This window comes from Haliaeetus albicilla, chromosome 28 (assembly GCF_947461875.1).
Source record: "Haliaeetus albicilla chromosome 28, bHalAlb1.1, whole genome shotgun sequence".
In the NCBI taxonomy this organism is placed as follows: Eukaryota; Metazoa; Chordata; class Aves; order Accipitriformes; family Accipitridae; genus Haliaeetus; species Haliaeetus albicilla.
In genome coordinates, this window is record NC_091510.1 from 2254728 (window position 1) to 2274757 (window position 20030).

General features: G+C 40.1%; 1 protein-coding gene across 8 annotated transcripts in view; it reads left to right on the forward strand.

The window, feature by feature from the left end:
* The first annotated feature begins 6734 nt into the window (after positions 1-6734).
* ANKS1B (ankyrin repeat and sterile alpha motif domain containing 1B) overlaps positions 6735-20030 on the forward strand; it is a 427100-nt gene continuing 413804 nt past the window's right edge. For 2 of the 8 annotated variants that reach the window (XM_069773747.1, XM_069773753.1), the window contains exon 1: positions 6736-6926. In XM_069773747.1, the coding sequence (XP_069629848.1) occupies positions 6793-6926 (134 nt within the window). In that variant the 5' untranslated portion in view covers positions 6736-6792. Of the gene's footprint in view, positions 6927-20030 lie in introns of all 8 variants that reach the window. The other 6 variants (XM_069773745.1, XM_069773750.1, XM_069773749.1 and 3 more) reach the window with 5 other exon arrangements.

A 20030-nucleotide genomic window follows, 5' to 3' on the forward strand; every position in this document is an offset into this window, starting at 1 on the left:
CTGCAACATTAATCATATACTTCTGTCATGTATTTCTCCTTTCAAATGTCTTCCTATTATTCCCAGCTGTATCAACCTCTTACCGCCCAGCTCTCAGTCTGAGATTGATACCTTTTAAATACATATAGACAGTTCTGAGCCTTCCCAGATCATTACCTAAATATATTCCATTTTCTTCTGTGTGCACGATTCATTTCCAGTAATCACCCTCTTCTTTGGACCCAAGGTCTGAAGCTATGTGTTGCAGAGCAGCACAGCTGGAATTTCAAATACATATTGCCTTATTGGTCAACACCTCTAGCTATGCTGTTGCCTTTCAGTGCGGCAGTTCCCCTGTGGTGGCATTCCTGTGTGCTACTGTTCAAGAGCAGAGAAGGGTAACGTTTGTGCACAATTTTAACAGCTGTCTGTACCTTCAGTTGCGGTCCCTCATCACCAGCATGTTTCAGCTGAGATTTCCCTATGATCCTTCTTTCAGGCAGTCAAAACCTGATGTGTAGGCAATGTTGTACGCATCTTAAAGGGAAAATAAGAAGCGGAAAATATTTTAAAGTCCGAAAGAGGTTGCGATGTATCAAAGGTGGAAACAAGTTATTTTTATTGCAACAAGCTGTGCATTGAGCAGTACAGGCAAAACTGGAATACTGTATTGTATCTGTCAGCACACACTGGACTGGGGCTTCTAATCAGCATGCTGCTCTTACCAACGGGTATTCACATTTGATTCTGCATTTCTCTCTAATGCATGAAAAACAGGCTTAGGCATATTTTGATGGCAAACTGATGTAAACCTATGACAGAGCAGAAGGATTGGATGAATAATTATACTGCTAATCCCACCTGCTGTCACGCAAGAAATACATGTAAAGAAATGTATAGATATACCAGTTAATCTCGTCATCTGCCATCAAAGCAAAACTACAATTGCGCTGGAAATGGCATGGCAGACACATTTGACTTACTGTCAGTACGATCCCATCACCGTTTTCTGGAGGCTCAGCTCTCCAGCGCAGACACAACCTGCAGCCCTTATGTACTGGAGACTTCGGAGCAGTGGGACATTACAGCCCTCTGGGGAGTGCAGCACACTTCCCATGGTATGTTCGGGTGACTCTGTAGGTCAGTGTCTGGGTGACAGAATAATGGTTTAATTTCTTGCTCTCTTCAGCGTGTTGGGAGCCCCATGAGAATGATCTAGTGAGGTCAGTCAGTGCAAACGCTGAGACAGCGTCGTGCTGCTGTGCAACATTACTAAGGGACCATTTCCTTGTATGTTCTCCATTACAAATTTATACCGTGACAACATGCCTGAAAGCAAGTACATGTTTACAGAAAGTGTGATCTAGTCAGAATTGTATAGTCAGAGATAGGATTGTTGTGAATAAGTCACTGTTGTGGTTTAAACCCAGCCAGCAACTCAGCACCACACAGCCACTCGCTCACTTCCCCCCCACACCCAGTGGGATGGGGGAAGAGAATCAGGGAAAAAAAAGAAGTAAAACTCGTGGGTTGAGATAAAGACAGTTTAATAGGACAGAAAGAAGAAAATAATAACAATTATAATGATGGTAATAATAATTAAAAAATGGCAATAATAACAATAAAAGGATTGGAATATACAAAACAAGTGATGCACAGTGCAATTGCTCACCACTCGACAACCAATGCCCAGTTAGTTCCGAAGCTGCAATTCACCCCCACCACGCCAACTCCCCCCAGTTTATATACTGGGCATGATGTCACATGGTATGGAATATCCCTTTGGCCAATTTGGGTCAGCTGTCCTGGCTGTGTCCCCTCCCAAATTCTTGTGCCCCTCCAGCCTTCTTGCTATCTGGGCATCAGAAGCTGAAAAACCCTTGACTTAGTCTAAACACTACTCAGTGACAAATGAAAACATCAGTGTGTTATCACCATTCTTCTGAGACTGAACCCAAACCACAGCACTGTACCAGCTACTAGGAAGAAAATCCACTCTATCCCAGCCAAAACCAGGACAGGCATCAAAAATGGCTTTTTCCTTACATGTTACTTCAGCTTCTACTTAATCTGGTGAGTCCAGGCATTCACACGCTCTTTTGAAACTATAGCGCTCTTTGTGTTTTTATATTCCTCATGAGTTAGGCTTAGTACCTTCAGTTTCTATAATTTTGTTTTACAGTGGAGAGGGAGGTAAGGCCTTTTGCATATTTCAGTGGCAAGAGCTAAACTAAGCAGCATGTGAGTATTCTGGTGTGTCCCAGTTATCTCAACCAAGGACCTGTCCGCTGTGCCCATCTACCTTCTGAGCCCATCCCTGAGGAAGGCCGTCAGAGGAAGGCTGATGTGCATCTGGATTTCACCCTGACAGGGAACCAGGACATGATGGGCATTCCCGTCTGGCCTCAAGAGCTCAAACGTGCTCCCAGGACCTCCACTTTGGACTCAGCCTCTGAGCCTGAGGCTTAGGTATCTCCTAGATGAGCAGCGCAAACACAAAGCTAGTCATGGTTGTTTGAAATTCACTGTGTCTTTTTTACACTATGTATATACTGTAAAGAGCAAAAGACAGTATCAAGCCCAAAGAACTCTTGCCACCTAGGTGCATAAGAAACAGCACTTTCTCTTGGGCATTTCGCAGCCTTCGTCCTTGACTTGCTATGCGTGTACAGAAATGAGAATAATAATTAGGCCTATTTAATGCTGATTTATTTTCTACTGCCAAACCAATCTGATGGTTTATTCCAGGAGCGCTCTCAGAATATCCCTCAGAATTTGTAATAGGGATCTTAGACCTTCCTTATATCTTTACATGGGAGAATTGATAACACAGTCCTGAAATATGATGTTAATATGTTTGCTGTTCTACACAACTATTTTTAATATCACACAGATTTGTTTTTTTCCAATACTTGCAACTCAGTTTTTCATATCCCTTCCATGTTCCTGCTTGAAAACAGAGAGGGGAAAGTCACAAAATATTAGAAAGCACCCATTTAATATGCCTTTAAGTATGGGAGGCTGCAGGAGGAGGAAATTAAGAAGTTGTCACCCTGAAATGAGAAAAAAGCCAAGTGACAGTTGCATCGTAAAAACATTAAGGAAAGCCCCTGCTTATTACAGTCAATCCCAGTCCTTTCAAATGACAAACCAGTTAAAGAATTTCTAGGTAGGCTAACTGCTTTCTCTGGTATTTTAGAAAGTGGAAGAAAACAGAAGGTAAGGCATATGTTGTGTTAAGAGAAATTTTGAGATTGAAGGTGTGATGGCACTTAAGACACTGACAGCTGCAGTGGTCATAACTTAAAATGTCTTCGCAAATACTAAAATCATAGAATCAAAATTGTACGGTGGTATGGAACAGCACTGCTCAGAAAGCATACCATGTTTTGAAAGATCTTGGCTGTTTTACAAATTATTTTTCTCATCTGTAACGGCTGCAAATTATAAAGCTATGTTTCTACTTTCTATGTCTAGTTAGCATATTCATCGTGCATATAATTTTTAACACTCCACAGTGCTGTCCTGATATTACCAGGAACAAAGAACATTAGATATTTAAAAACACAAAGGAGTCCACCTGATCTAATAAGTTTGACCATTTACATTCAAGTTGGTCTCAGTACCTTTTTTTTCTTACCACAGTCCACTATTGATTTCATCTCTGGAAAGAGACCAACCAATGTTCTGAATTCTTCGCTTCAGCGGCCCTTAGAATTTATCCATGTTTAACCCTTCCATTAAATAATGCTGCTTAAATTCCTTTATAGTTTTCAAATTGGTAGAAGAACTGTTTTCTGCTCTATTTGCTAATGAAACTAAATCCTCTGTTTGGCCTTCGCAGTTTTGTTGGACATTAGGCTGATGGGTTTACTGGGGTATGTTTTGAGCCTTGCTATATTCATAAAATCTTCCTGAATTTGCTGGCTACTGTATGCATCTGCTCCATTGGTATTTCTATCCCGATTCTCCATACTGTTCTTCAACAGCTTTCTGGATGATCTTTTCAATTAGAGCACAGTCTTGAGATTTTATTTTCCCAAGAAGAATTATGTAACATTTATACTGAGTCATATTTGCCATCTGCTGATCCAACCACATAAACAATACAAATTCTTAAAACCTGAGTTTTCTTTAGTATCTGCTTCTAATCTGATTTTTCACAAATGCGCAGGTTTATGCACATACCCCTGCCTTGCAGTTAGCTCTTCACAGAATACTGGCACCTCTTCAGAGACTCTCAGCAAACGTGAAGAAATCTACTCATGCAAAGGAGACATGTGAGAAGGTATTTATCAGGCAATGCATGTGATCACATACAAAAATCAAACGCAAGGCAGAAATAAAGGGACATTATGTCTGCCTTAACAGAGGACATCAAGAAGCTTCAGAATGCAGGGCTATTCTTAGTTTATGGCTAACTTCTTTGGAACTAGTTAATGCTCAAGTGGCTGGTAACAAGGTACGCAAGCTTCTACTCCAGCTTTAAATTACTGTTTTCCACTGTGACTCTGCTGTGACTAAGGACTTTTAAACTGTAAATCCTAATTCGTGTGATTATACATTTATTTATTTAAACTATAATGAAACACTTGTGATCACAGAATCAGACCTTAAAATTGCTATTTGTATCAGACTCTTTCAACAAGAAAGGCCGTAGTATAGAGTCTCTCTGCCTAATGATTTTATGCCAGTGCTCAATTCTGTGTCCTGTTGACAACATTGGAGAAGACATCATTTCACATCCTGAAAGTGCCAAACTATGCAAATTATATTTTTAAGCTGAAAAATAGATACTGTTTTGTTGCTGTGGAACAGTAAGTCTCCAGGATGATAATTTTTTTCCTTGGTTAGAGAAAATCTGACCCCAGAAAGAAATTTCTATTGGTTTTTAAGAGATTAGAATTAGCTAAGAAAAACATGAGAACACCTGTAAAACTGTTACTGACAGGGACTAAACCCAATCATTTGTGGAATCAAGGATCTTCCCATTGACTTGAACGTACCAGAGGTCCGGAGTAATTAACGCTCTCGCTGAAAACATAACATTAAAATCCTGCCTACCACAACATTATTTTGCCATTGCTGTGCTTTACATCTTGTGAGCACAGTTTATGGGAGAGTGCCGCTGATGTGAGTGGGGGAACAGTAAGGGGTCTTAACTTATTTGCCTGTTGTACCTATGGTTCTACCTACAGAAATTACTAAACTAAAACAGGAACATGGGGCTGTCATTTGGCTTTTCACGTATCCACGGTACCAAAAGGTGCATTAAACCAGGATGTGCCTATGAGTTGGCCAGCACTGATGATTTTCAGCACAGCCTGTAAGAAGCCGAAAGCCATAAGGAACGATTAATTTTGGTGCCCGGAAAAGTCATATGATTTCAGAAGGTTACACATTTGAAACCCATACCAGAACCAAAAGTACCAGAAGGGATGAGTGGATCTGACACCAAATATGTTCAGTTTCACCTCTCGTCCCTTGAAACACTAAAAAGCCACGATCCTGGCATCTGATGGCTGTCAGCAGTCCCGCCTGCCTGATCCACCGAGCCGGCAACTCGGTTTTGCTCCTGACCTCCGCGGGGCCCGGATTTTCCTTTTTGGCTCCGCCAGCTTTTGCCCAACGAACCGGGCTCCCGTCTCCGCTGCAGCGTGTGTGGCCACCACCCCGCCCCGCGGCCCCGGGTGGGCGCCAACCCCTCTTCGGGGTCTCTCCTCACACACACGCGGAACGCCACGGTCCCCTCAACCCCACCCGCCGCTCGGGGCCGCGGTGTGTGTGTGGGGGGGATATGTGTGCGTGGGATATGTGTGCGTGTGCCCCTCAGCACCCCCCTCCCACTGCCCGCGCCCCCCAGGAGCCCGCCCTCCGCTCCTCTCCCCCCCCACACACACACCTCAACGGGGCAGAGCAGGCCACCCAGCGGCGGGAAGACCCCCCCCATCGCCTCGGCACCCACGTCCCTCCCTTCCCCTTCCGCAGCGCGGGGAGGAACCAACCGCCCGTCCCTCCGTCCCCCCCCCCGTTCCCGGCGCACCTGCAGCAGCCGTCCCCGCTGGCGCTCCCGCCGCCCGGACCGAGGGGGCGATGCACCTGACGGGGCGAGAGGCGGGAACGGGGCGAGAGGCGGGAACGGCGCGTGCCCCCCCCCCCCACGCGCGCGCGCGCGCGCACACTGTGCTTGCCCGCCCGCGGCACCGCAGTGGAGCGCGAGGTGCTGCCGTTAGCGAAGGGCGGGAAGGGCGGGGAGGGGCGGGGCGGCGGAGCCGGGCAGCCAGTGAGAGAGCGCCAACCGCGTCGCCCCAGCAACGGGCCTGGCAAGTCAGGGCTGAGTCTCCGCCCCTCGCCCCTCCCTTCGTCTGTCAGTCAGTCGGTCCGTCGGTCCGTGAGGGTCGTTCTCCCCCTCCCTCCCTCCCTCAGTCCCTCAGCCCGACCGGGCTCTGGGGCTGAGGCTGCCCGCTCCGTCCTCCGGGCCGGGGCTCGGGGTGTGTGCACGGGAGCGTGTGTGTGAGTGTGTGTGTGTGTGTGGAGGTTCTTTATTGGCCTCGTTCGCGTCGTGTCCCCCCCCCCGCCTTCTCCACACTCCACCCAGAAATGATCCAGTGAAACTAGGAGGAGGTGATTCTCCTCCTCCCTCCTGCTGCTGCTCCTGCTGGTCTGGAAGGGACTGCAGGAATCTGGCTGTGCTCCGCTCGGAGGCAGGGGCTGGGGTCGGGGGGGAGGTCGTTCTGTGAGGAGAGGGGGCCGCCGGGCTGCAGCTCTGCCGGTGCGCGGCGGGGTGCGTGGGGGGCTGCTCGGTGGCTGACCATGGGGAAGGACCAGGAACTGCTGGAGGCTGCTCGCACTGGGAATGTGGCTCTGGTGGAGAAACTCCTCTCTGGGAGGAAAGGAGGGATCCTGGGCAGTGGATCTGGAGCTATTCCCTTATCCAGCTTACTGAGGTAGGGACATCGTTCCCCGTCAGACCTGGGGATGTTAACCTCCTCTCCCCTATCATCATCATCATCATCGCCCCTCTCATCTTCCTTTCCCTTCCTGCATCCTTCATAGTAACAATAAATCGTTCACTCTCTCGCCAAGTACAAGTGTGCCCGTGTTTAAAGTCACAGGCAGTCATTTTATTAATATAGCGATACTGAATTTCTTGCCTTCAATGCGTCAGTAAGGTACTCGTTCATTCTGTTACTAGCTGTGGTGCAGAACTTAATGTTTTTATTGCTGGGCTAATATGCACAATATACTAATTGTTCGCCCTTTGATATTTCACCTTCAAATCACTACTTTTAATCACAGGTGGAAGCGTTAATCACAGTCAAGGCATTGTATTGTGGAATTTTGTGTAAAAAGCCATAGCTTCACCCCATACCCTCACCCATAGTTGCTACCCTCACTTGCAGAAGAAATTAGGCATGCCGTAGTAATGAGCCTACAAAACAAAGAAAGGGAATCTTTTTTATGAGAGATCATCAAGGCAGAGGAGGTGTAAAACTTACGGAGCAGGTTAGGTAAGAGCAGCGTTACTTTCAAGGTACCTGGATTTAGTGGAGTGAAACTGGGTTACTGGCCATGTTGGGTGAAAGGACTTAACTTTAGTCATTAGTCATATCTCGGGCAATCTACAGCATGGCTTTGATGTTAAGTTTCATTGTGCTCTTAAGTAAGAGCATCATCACAAGCATTTATGACATTTGACAGTATTCGAACAAGAGAAGGTCTGCAGCACACAGTCCAGTGCTACTGTTCAACACTACACTAGGCATAGCAAAAGGAGACTGACTGAAACACTGTTGACCTAGAAATTTAATAAACTGGGGGTTTGTTTTGGTTGGTTGGTTTGGGGTTTTTTGTTGTTTGTTTGTTTTTTCCTGGAAAGAAGGAAAAGGCTTAGAGAAATGGAAATTGCTTAAATAAAAATATATTTGTGATTCTATTGCCAGTACCTCCTCGTCAATATATTATTTCAGTGTTCCCTATCAGAGAAAATTTAGTGTAACTGTCCAAATTACACCTGTTTAAGCTCTGTCATAAGGTCTTGTTATTTTAAAGCTGGTTTTGGTGCTGTAAACAACAGTTCAGATATTCATAGTTTGCCAAAGTTCTGTGGTGCCCCAGTTCAATTAGTTATTGCACTATTGTTTAATTACCAGCCCATTGACCAAAATCAAAACACACTGTGCGATTGCTTTCTGTGCTGTGCTTGAATAGGCTGCTTAGCAAGGACTATGCCAGATAATTGGTTGAATTTAAAATATGAGTCGTCTTAAAATGTGATACCCATTTTTTGTAAGTACAGGAGTAAGTTCACTTCAGTGCAATGACTAGCCATTTATAATCCAGTTCTACTGCATGATTTGTGTAGTGACTTTCTGCAGGGCTAGTGCCTGTGCTATATTCTTGCACTGTTACTTTCATGTTGTATATCATAAGTTCTGTATATCCAGAGGGAGTGTATTTGCTTGTGTTTTTCTTTTTTATTATACAGCAGTGTTCTACTTTGTGTATAGAGAACATGTTGACCATGTGTTTTGTATATACAGGTGGATCATGACAGTCATTGTTTTTTACTCAGAATTTAAGTATTTTAGGTTGTAAACTCAACCGTAGTCTTATTTTTTTTCTGGAGGTGCACTTAGCTTAAAGAGAAGTAAAGCAAAGTAAAACATGCACTGTTTTATTTATGATATTTCTTGCTAATGTTATAAAGAAAGGCTATGGCTTCTGTAAATGTAACTTAAAAGTAAAAATTTAGCATACAGCTGCTAAAATATTTCTAATTTTAAAGAAGTCATTTGAAAACATTTAAAAACAATTCAGTTATGGATTGATGCATAAACATTCACAATCTAACACACTATTGAACATAATGATTTTTAGAGGGAATCTCAATAATTTCATTGACTTCACCAGGAATGGTCAAAGTAGAAGCTCCTATGCATTACAGAAAGTGTTTCTAAGAAAGAATTATATGTGCTAGGTATTTTAACATAGCTTTTTTTTGAGAAATTGCATGATCTAACTGATGCCAGTAGTTATAGATTAAGTTCAGAATGACATGCAAGATTAAGGTTGGATCTATCTTGGTACAGAACACATGGAAACAGAAGGAGGTACTGAAAGGAAATCATACTAGCACCTTGATCCTGTTTAGGAAATCAACACTTACTGAAAATAGCAAAGTTGTACAAGAGCCATAATTGTACAGTATAAAAGTTTAAATTTGAGGTGGGCGTGATCTGGAGATTTTTTTCAACAGAAAACCAAGTGAAGTAGCGTACTAGTAGAGCTATGCTAGTATTTTTTGCATACAGTTTATTAGACTAAAAACTGCTTTTGAAAGTTATAATTAACAGAAATCAACAGAAAAAAATATAGGGACATATTTTTCTTCTTTTTATAGAATCTTTAGGAGACATTGTGTTTGACAGTAACTCCTGGTGTTTCATTTATCATAATTATTGCTCAGTTCCTAAAATGGTGCCCCAGAACCGTACCTGTCCTTTTCTGGTGAGAAAGGTCCGTGTCGCCATTCCTTTTCCTTTTCGCAACGCTCTTCCTTAGCATTAGTTGGAAAAGTCCAAGTCTTTCAGCATAGAATGGACTAATACTGTGCCTGATATGTTGGTCTACGTAGCAGCACGCTATCCCTTTGGATTTCTTCTAAGTGCGGGAGACAACTCAGTTCATGCGGCTGAACTCTCCGTGGCTTGATGCCTTTTTTTGTGGAAATTTGCTTTGCAGTAATTATGTACCTTGTGAATGGAGTTTAATATTCATGAATTGACAAATGTGCATCGATTGTTATCTGAAACAAGGAACAAACTATCTGAGCTCTGATCTCCTATTTACATTTTTGTAACAATTTTTTTCTGACTCTTGGTGTATTTTATGGCACTTGAGGGAGAAATAGGGCAAGGCTATATATGGTTGTTTTATAGCTGAACCTATTCATTGATGTAATTGCAGAGTAAATTATCTAATTTTTAAAGGGCTGACTTCTAACTTATAAGTCATTATATTAAATTATGACAACAGTTCAGGAAGACAACAGTGTTCCAGAAGGCTATTTAAGCACGCATATAAATATGTGAATGAATTCCTGTGAGGATTTAAACACATGCTTAAAGGAGAGCATGTGCGAAGTGCATAAAAATGATATATGCTTAATTAAGAGGTCATATGCACCCAGATATCTGTAATAGATTCTATGTAAGACCGCATGCCCAAATTGATTCATCTAAAGCAATGACAACAGATCAGTGATGTTTGGGTGGACCGTATAACTTGTTCCAGTTCAGGAGGAGCATTTGAAGGCTCTGGGTCAGTCTGTGGGCCCCTACCTCAACTTCTATACTTTGCTCTGGAATATAAAGATTGTGGCTGAATATACTGACAGTGAATTCCTCAGATGCAAAAGTTAGCATAAGGCATTGCAACATACTAGAGCAAGTATAATCCTCAGTAAACACCCGGCATAGAGTAATTTAGTTGCTTCAACCTAGGTGTTTAGTGGCGTTTTATATGCCCATTAGTTTCTGAGGCACCTGCATGGGCTGATTAACGAAGAACCATGACCTGTGGAGATATATCTACATTCCAGGTGGCATACACTAGGACATCTAAAGCTGTGTTACATGTGCATGTAGGCTACAGTCTCCAACCCAAAAAATTAGTGCAGGGCTGGGATCTGTTCTTTTACTATGAAACAAGGATGTTTTGAGACACCTCGTAAAACATTCAGAGTTTAGAAGACCGAAGTGCAAAGAAAGTTTCTTTTCTCTGTTTCATATATTAAAAAAAAAAAAGGTGGTTTTTAGGTGTGTAGTAGATCGCAAAGAGAATTTTCACAGATTTTTAAATTATTTCACTGACTTTTGTGTTATTCCAGTATAAACTTTAAAACTTGAGAGTGAAATCCCGCAGTCCCTCTAACAGAATGTATCATTCAATTCCTGCATCCCAAATCCCTAAATGTACATTGAATGATTTAACACATAAAAAGAGTAATGTGCTTCTAACAAACCCAGTGTTTTTAGTTTACTTAATTTGATTATCTGAATATACGTAACATGTTTTTATTGACCAACCAGTTTTTCATTGTTGGACAGAGACAGACTTTGTTTCTTTCAAAGTGTTTTAGGAAAAATAGCTTTGAAGGTTTTTGTGTATCTCAAAGACCTTATATAATTTTGCCATGTGCAGTCATGTACATTCCTTTTTGTGTTATAACCGAAAGAAAAATGGGTAGTTCTTTATTAAATGCTAATTTTTAGTCTTTTTAAACTTTCCATGTTAAAAGAGCTTTGGATTTTTAACAGGGCTATGGGATAGGATATGAATTAATGTGAACTGGCAGAGAGTTAGTAGGGAAGGGTGAGTTGGCCCTTTCTTGCTCTTTGTTGGCTCCTGCCATTACACAGCATGGGAGGGCGGAGCAGCCTGCATGGAGCTGGTTTTTTCCCTTCTACACTTGGCAGACTGTGGCAGGGAATGGCTCCATTCTTTGCTTGTCCTTTCTTAGCGCAGCTACACCATGTATAGGCCTGGCCCAAGATATTTTTCCTCTAAAGTATAAGAAACTCAGCAAGCAGATTGTCAGTCTGCAAGTTGCAATCTGTTTCCTCATCTGTTTCTCAGAGCAGTGTCTTGCTCGCAGCAAAGCCACAGTTTAGCCTGATGGCCTCAGTGCATGCTGAGAACCACACAAATCTACTTCTATCCTTGTGCAGAGCCCTGTGATTCATTCAGCTTCCTGCGCGAAATCAGATCACACTTGGATATGGCTTGTAGACCAGAAAGTATTTAAAATACGGAAATACTTTATGAAGCTTTAGTTAAAATTTTAACAAAGTTGTTTTCACGTTATAATTTAAATAACAAATGGATCACCTTATCAACAAAAATAAAGGCACTAGTTCTGTTTTTCATTACAAATAGCGTTGTTTAAAGTAAGAGAAACTTTCTTAGGTTGATTTTATAAAGAGATTGTATTATATGAGGTTTGCAGTAGCAGGGTTCTGAGCTTACATACTTCTGAGGTCACTTGTTTCTGTGTTAGAAGGTATTTATTTCAGACAACCAGCACAGGTAATAAAATGGCAAGTATTTGTTACATATAGGTCAATAGGGCATCCAATTAGTCTATGCTTGTTTCTAATTTTAGTTACACTCCTTTTAATTAATAGATGGAGGGGTTTATACTGATGTCCCCAGCAGAGACAAGCATTCCCAGATTCCCCAATTACCTTCTTTATCCTGTTAAGAGTAGGAAACTTAAAAGTCTTTTGGGGGCATATTTTTTTCCTTTTGTCTTTCAGTATGAAATGCAAATTAATGATCACTGCAACACTTAGTTCATGCTGTTTGGTATTAGTGATAGTTGATTGCTGCCTTGATTCTGCATGTCTGCCCTTCAAATGTAAGAGCTTCTCTTAAAACTTAACCTTCATTTTGTTATTTTCTACCTTTCTTAGACTTATTTTTATTCTTATTTCTGATAAGTGCTTTCAATCGAAGTGTAGACAAAATTTTATCTATGGAATTCCTTAGATTTCTTCACAAGTTTGAAACATTTACCATATGTAAAGGTAGCAATGTGGGCAGTATCCAGGACATCTGGTAGAAATCTCATTGATAAGGGCAAGGCACTTCCCAAAGTTTGTGCAATAAATCTTCCCTAGGAACTCAGTGTGATCTGGGATTCACAGCTCTGTAGTTAATCTCCATGGATAAACTTCTCACTTCTCCTTACTCCGGATCTTGTTTTCAGAGTATTGTTCAAGTGTACATTCTATTAATTTTCTAAAATGTTAGACCAAATGTAAAAAATGACCAGCGAGAACTGTAGATCTAGTAGTATATTCTACCGAGGTCATACTGTCTGCCCATAGATAGGATCGAGATATGGGATGTAGCAGTGCTGGGAGGACTGTTGGAGCTTATAATGGAGTCAGGAGAAATAATAAGAGAAATTTTACAAACATGTTAAGGAGAAGGTAAGGAAAATGCCCAGAAAGCTGAAATGTCTGTAACTTAAAAGAATTCTTTTAGAATTCTTCTAGAATTCTTAGCTACTAGATAGCTAATGTCTAACTCTGCAGAGGACCATATAAATGCATTTTGATCACCATCTTGTTTTCCCTCTTGTCTGACATTGATGATTTTAGTAGTTTGGTAATTCAATAGATTTAATGCTGCTTTATACATTTTTAAAATTGATACATGACATTGCTGCTTTTAAGTGGTAGTGTTATAGCAGAACTAAGAGGGGCAATAAATGAAATAAAATGAAGAATGATGTAATCTGAAAGGTCTGCTATCTTGTGACTTGTCAAGGTTGGAAATGTTATGATGAGCAAATACAGATGCTTTTAAGACAAGCATTTTCACAGTCACTGCACTAGTGATGAAGAAGAACATAACCATGTTTCTAAAAATCTACAGGTAAATTCTGTATTTGCCTCAGTTTCAGTTTGTATGGGTATTCATGGATGAGCTATTAAGGAACTGCTTATGGCTCTAGGCCATTTTTTAATTGCCCTGACACAGGCACTAGTTGAAGCATCCTATAAACTGCTTTAATTTATGTTACTGGTATATAATCCCTAAGGGACAATACAGTGTAGAGTGCAGTTACACTCCCTTTCCTTCATCCTGCTTGCCTGGGGAGGTGACATATACAAGAGTTCCACAGCTGGAATTCCCTTTTTGCCATGGAATTTTTCTGCTGGACACTTCCAATCAGAGTACAGATCCTAATCCTTTTTATTACTTCCAGTTAAAATATTTTGACAACTTTTAATGTTAAATGTGTAAGGCATAATAAGCAGTGTTAATTCCTGCCTACTAATATGACATTTTCATGTACATGGATCCTTTTGGGAAGTAGGGAATACATTTTGTTTGAACTTTATAGCCTTTATGGGAAGACTTTTATTACTTTTTAATTACTTTTTCCTGGTGACAGAATTTTCAGTATGTTCACTTTGCATTTAAGAAGTGATACAACAACTCTTCTGTACCTAATTTAACATCTATGAATTTCTAATAACGTACATGTATCTAATATAAGAAAGGTTCTGTGAGATTTAATTCCATCAGGTTGTGCTTTTATTAAAATCATTTTACACTGTTTCCCATTTATTGCACATACGTTTTCTAAAGAAAGAAAAATGCTAAAAATGACAGATTGAGTGCAATTTGGTTCCAATTTAAAACACCCAGTGGTAGCTATTTTTCTATAGGTGTTGATGTCTGTGCTAGGTGTCTAAGTTCCCATTATAGCCAGTGGAGATCTAGCCAATACAGTTAGGGAGCATAGGTTAAGACAAAATCCGGGTAGAATTTCTCTCCTTTTGTATTTTATAGCTGATTTGAATGAATTCGGAAGTAGTAGGCATTAGGTACTATTACTATTAGGTACTCTATTGATTATCTGGTCAAGAGACAGAATCCTGAATGGTTGAATTTAGACATGCATGAAAAATACATAAAATGCATGATGTTGTATCACATGAGGTTTGTTACCAATATGCCAAGTGTGCAAGAATGGAGTTAGAAAAACCTTAGCTGGAGTTGAAACTAGTGAGGGATGGGAAGGGCAAAAGTAAGTATGTTGACAGCAAAAGAAAATGTGGACCCACTGCTCAGTGGGGCAGGAGACCTAGTGACAAAGCACATGGAAAAGGCAAGACACTCATTGCGTTTTCTGCTTTGTTTTTTTTTTGGTGGTAAAGTTTGACTTCCCAGGTTCCTGAGCCTACTAGTAAAATTTGTGTGGCAATGAAGCATTACCCACAGTAGAGGAAGATCAGGGGAACACTTAAATTCAAGGGACCAATGTTACTGCGAGGCCACTGTTATCTTTGGAAGATCATGTCAAACACGGGAAGTTTCTGATGACTGGAAAAGGAAAATGTCATGCCCATCTTCAGAAAGGGCAAGAGGAATGTTCTGGGGTCATCAGGCTCATCAGTCTAACCGAAGTCCTAGGGAAAGTTACAGAGCATAACCTCATGGAAGTAATTTCTAGGCACACGAAGGACAAGAATGTGATTGAGAACAGCCAGCATGGATTTACCAAGCTCAAATCATGCCTGACCAACCTTAATTGCTTTCTACAATGAGGTAACTGCCTCTGTGGACAAGAGGAGAACTGTGAATGCTGTTCAACTTTACTTTAGAGCAGTCTCTTTCAGTCAAAATAGTGAGCTATGGACTGAGAGGATGATGAGATCGGTGGAAACTTGGCTGGACTGCATGGCTCTGAGGGTTGTGATCAACAGTAAAAACTCCAACTGTTGGTGTCTACTAGAGGGTTTCCTCAGGATTCAAAGGCCAGTATTGATTGCAATATGTCAAGTACAGCAGGTTTCTAGATGCTACCAAACTGAGGAGAAACAGTTCATAAGAAGAATTGCTATGAGGAGGGACCTGGACAGGGTTGAGAAATGGGCTGCTTGGAGCCGCTTGAAATTCAGCCGAAGCCATTGTGAAGTCCTGCAGCTGGGACTGAATAACCTCTTGCACTGCTACTGGCTTTTATGTCAGGTTGGACAATTTTTTGTGGTTTTCTTCTTTTTCTGTCATATTAGTCATTACAAAAACATCAGTATCACATTTATTCTTTGAGTTTACACATTAGTAATTTCTTTCTCTTGTAAGAATGGTGTGATTGGTGTGTGGGTTTTTTCCTAACCCTTCATAGCCCAGACAAGTGCTGGAATAGGTTAAGTTGTAAAGTATTCATGTTGTCACAGTGTGAGAAGTGTCCAGGAAATAGATGCCTTTTAGCGAAGGAAAAAAAAAAAAAAAAAAAAAAAGAGCTTTATAAATTAGAATTTGGAATATCTTCTGGAATAGGTATTTTCCCTCTGCATATTGCCGGAATTTCAAACTTTTCTGATGTAACTTTCTAGGGTGTTTGTTACTGGTAGTTCTGAGAGTTAACTGTGAGTTTAATGTCTTCCATGTTTACTTGCTGACTTGTCAGGGTCATTGTTTTCTATTTATTGATGTTTTCTATTTATAGATATACTAGATATGAGTAGTGAATCTGTGTGTCTAGGTTATTTTTGCAGATTAAAGCCCCCAACATATTAATATTAGCAGTTTGACCCCAGAATCTCAATTAAGTCATTGATAAGGTTTCCTAAAAAATGTAATTTACACTTATTTTTAGTTTTCAATTTTCTCGAGTAATTATTTATCCACTTCCATATCCTCCTTGTCATCTGTATAGCTAATTTGTCAGATTATGCTTGTAAGTAATTTGCAATCACTCTGCTTCCTGTTTTGTGCACATTTATTGCAGAGCAGTATCTTGCATAACCAAGTGGTCTAATGATCTGCCAGGGATCTTCTCACATAATGTGCACAAGTAACGTTTCAGAGAACCAAATATACCAAATGTAGAAATAAAGCATATGTTATATAGTATATGTATGTGTTACAAATCTGTTGTTTGCCTGTCACAATAGTTAAATCTATCCCCTCTATTTTTACTTTCATGTAGACTATGTAAGTCTTGATTTCAGAAGGATAGGAATCATGACATAAGCAGAAAATGAAGCCTCTAAAAGAATGGCATAGGCATGTGTTCTGGGTGAGGAGATGTGGCTAGAAGACAGGTGAAGGGAGAGAGACCTGAATAGGAGTATTTGGAGTGTTTCGGCAAGCAGGCTGTATATAAAAATCTGAAACGGCTCGAGTACTAGAAATGGTTAGTAAAGGAAATGGGTATAAGAATTGAGACTGGGAGTAAGAAATGAGACTGGCTGGCCATGGAGGTTAGCACTAGTGAGGAGTGGAAGAAGCAAGTTTAGGAGACAAGATAAAAAGAACAGGGTGAAAGGAGTTACATTCAGCAGAATAAAGAGAAAATGTATATCCACTGAAACACAGTTTTCATTCAGAGCCTGACATTTTCATATTTCCTTGTTATAACAAATATTTGTGAAATGCATTTGCAAACTGTCTTATTTTCTTTTAGTGCTAAAATAGGCAGTGGCTAATAAAGTGCCATCAGTCGTTCCATTAGTTTCAGTGGAAGAGGTTGTTGTGATGGATATAGAGATCCTAAATCATCTGGTAAAGTTTTGCCAAGATGACACCACATGGTGGAAATTTCAGGAGTTCTAGTTTGCTTTTTTGTTAGTGGTAAAAATAAGGTTGCTGGTGCAGTTTTTATTTAGCTGCCTGAATGTAGACATTGTATTTTTTTTTAATGACACAGTCCTGTAGTCTTTTCTTTCACAAGGTTCTTACCTCAGTTGCAGCCCAGGATAGACAGTGCTCATTGAATAAGCAGTTATTAAATATTTTTTATCCTTACTATTCAATGTTTAGCCCCGAGCCTTATTTACTGCGCACAATTCAAACTATTCTCTAGAAAAAGAATGATTAATTTTTCTCCTGGGCTTTTGTGGGGTGTTTGTCACTATGGTATCAGACTGCTTCACAACATTAATGAGTTTACTGTCACAGTACTACCATGACCGAGTAGGGGTGTTAATATCTGCAGTTCACAAATGCTAACTGAAGCACAATTACATTATGGTGAGAAGTATCCACTGACTTGGTGTTTCTAACTGGTGACTACAAGGAGCTCACTTTTCACAGTATTAATACAGCTAGTGTAAAAACAAAGGAATGGCTCTTCTTGGTCAGAATGAAGGTCCATCTAGCCAAGTACTCTTCTCCAGTAGTGACTGGGAGTTAAGAGGCTGGTCTTAGAAGAATATAGTAGCAAAGCAAGCATATAGTAAGTAATATTTCCTCCAGTGTACTCTCACAGCTTCCAACAATTTACAGCAGCTTTCTGAAGCAGATGTATTGTCTTTGTATTTAATAGCTCCAGTGGATTTTTCTTCCATGCATTTGTTCAATTGGTCTTTGAAGCAATGCAAATTTTTAGCATTCATAGCATCTCACAGCAAGGGTTTCACATCTTAATGAAGTATTATGTGAAGAACATTCTCTATAAATTAACTAGCATTTTATGTGTTGAAATGTATCAAGATCTTTTCAGATGTTCAGAGATTTGTTTCTGGAGTGCAGACACGGATAGAATCCAGTTCTGTGGTGCAGCATTAAGCTGCTGTTACTGTTCTTGTTTAATTGATTTGGTAAGTACCAACGCACCTTTTAATACCTTTGATTTTTCAAAAAGAAGAGAGTTCTTATTCAGTCATCCTCGTTATAGGGGATAGGCCTTCAACTGTTCCAAGATCAGCGTTCATTGCACAGGGAAAAATAATGTGGAATCATGTAATTATTAAAGCTAATACATATGTGTAAGCAGGATGACTTAGCACCAGCACTTCAATCCTTGCCTTTGAAACCTCAATACTTTAATACACTTTTCTGTATATATTTTTATATATATTTCCACAGAAAAACAAATATTTTTCAACAGAAAAATATATTTTTTTTGAGAATATAGGTATAGACTACCTGTGTGGTGGCGAACAGAACATAATGAATTTGCAGATGCCTCTATTAATTTACAAAAAATACAACTCCTCATGTGTATCTAATATCCTTATAAAAAAATGATGTGGAATTAGAGGTGCTGGAGGAAAATTTTTTTCTTTTTTCTTTTTGCTTTTTTTCTTTTTGGCAAGTAATGATATACATTTGAACAAGATTCCCATTATATTACCTGAAGCAGCAAAGGTGAGGCAAGGAAAATCAAACTTTAATTGTTGAAAGTAATTTGTGAAGATGGAAATGAAACAGCTGCATGTAGGGGAAGGATGTTACTTTCCTTTCTTCTTTTGTGGGAAACAGTTATTGCAGAAAGAGCACGGTCACTCCCCAGTGATGAAATGTTTCCTCCTATATATCATGCCCTAGAAAGATAGTTTGAAGCACAAATGGGATATGTATCATTTCCCCACTTAAATTGACAAATTAGAGTTAATGAATTACTTCAGGAGTAAGCTTTACAGTAGATGAAGCCAGTCCTGGTGACTGTTACCACGTTGGTACTGCTTAACCAAAAAAGAGAGATACTTCATTCAGCCTCCATGTCTCTGTCATTCAGGCAAGAATAGATGAAGGAAAGGTGAAATGAAAAGTTCATTAGACACTTGCAGGCCCAAGAATTTTGACATAATGCCAGTGTTTGAAGGCATACCCATCCCGTGTGATCTGAAGAAGAATATATGTCGTTGATTTGGAGCTGCCTATAACCGTCTAAAAATGTTAGTACTTGATTGTGACATTATTGTGATAACTGGTTTTGCGCACTTCTTGAATTATGGTGAAGATTATCAGAAATGCAACCAAGAAAGAGGATTTGGATCCAGATGCAGATTTTGCAGAAAATCCTGGAGAAACAATGGGACATACTCAGTATGATGCCATTGTCTGATTTCTTATAAATCCCAAGAAACTGATCTTGGGGAGCAGGTTCAGGCTTGGGCATCAGCTGGGTTTAGAGGTGGGCTATTGAGAAAGAGGGAGTGGAATCATGAGAAATGCAGCGAGATCCAGAACCTCACAGGTTAGGGTTCCTGTACTCACCACTCATTATGATCTAGATCACATATGTCTATTATTTTAAAAAATACACTGCTTGAAAGGCAAATTTACTTTGAAGAGATGGAAGCATGTACTTAAAAAGCACACACCTTAATGTTTTCTTCAGTTCAAGGACTGAAGTGGCAAATGTTTCATAGGGTTAAAGTTGCAGATGTTTGGTCAAGTGATCTGTATGTGTATTTTACACCTGCTTCTACATCTAACAAGCCACTGCTTAATGAGTTGCCCCAGGGGATAGTAGTTTATTTTGGGATATTTGCTTCTCCACTCCAAGTGTGCAGAGCACCAAAATCTTCATATTAAGATGGAAGTATGTTGCACTAGATTTGAAAATACTGCAATCTTTTGTTCTTTTTTTAAAAAATATATTTAAATATATTTTTTAAATAAAGATAATAGTTTAAAACAAGTAAATTTTTTGCTGAAAGATCTGGGAATTTATATAATTAAAGGGCTCTCAGCATCAAAACAAAAAATTGTTAGATTTCAGAAATACTTCTAAA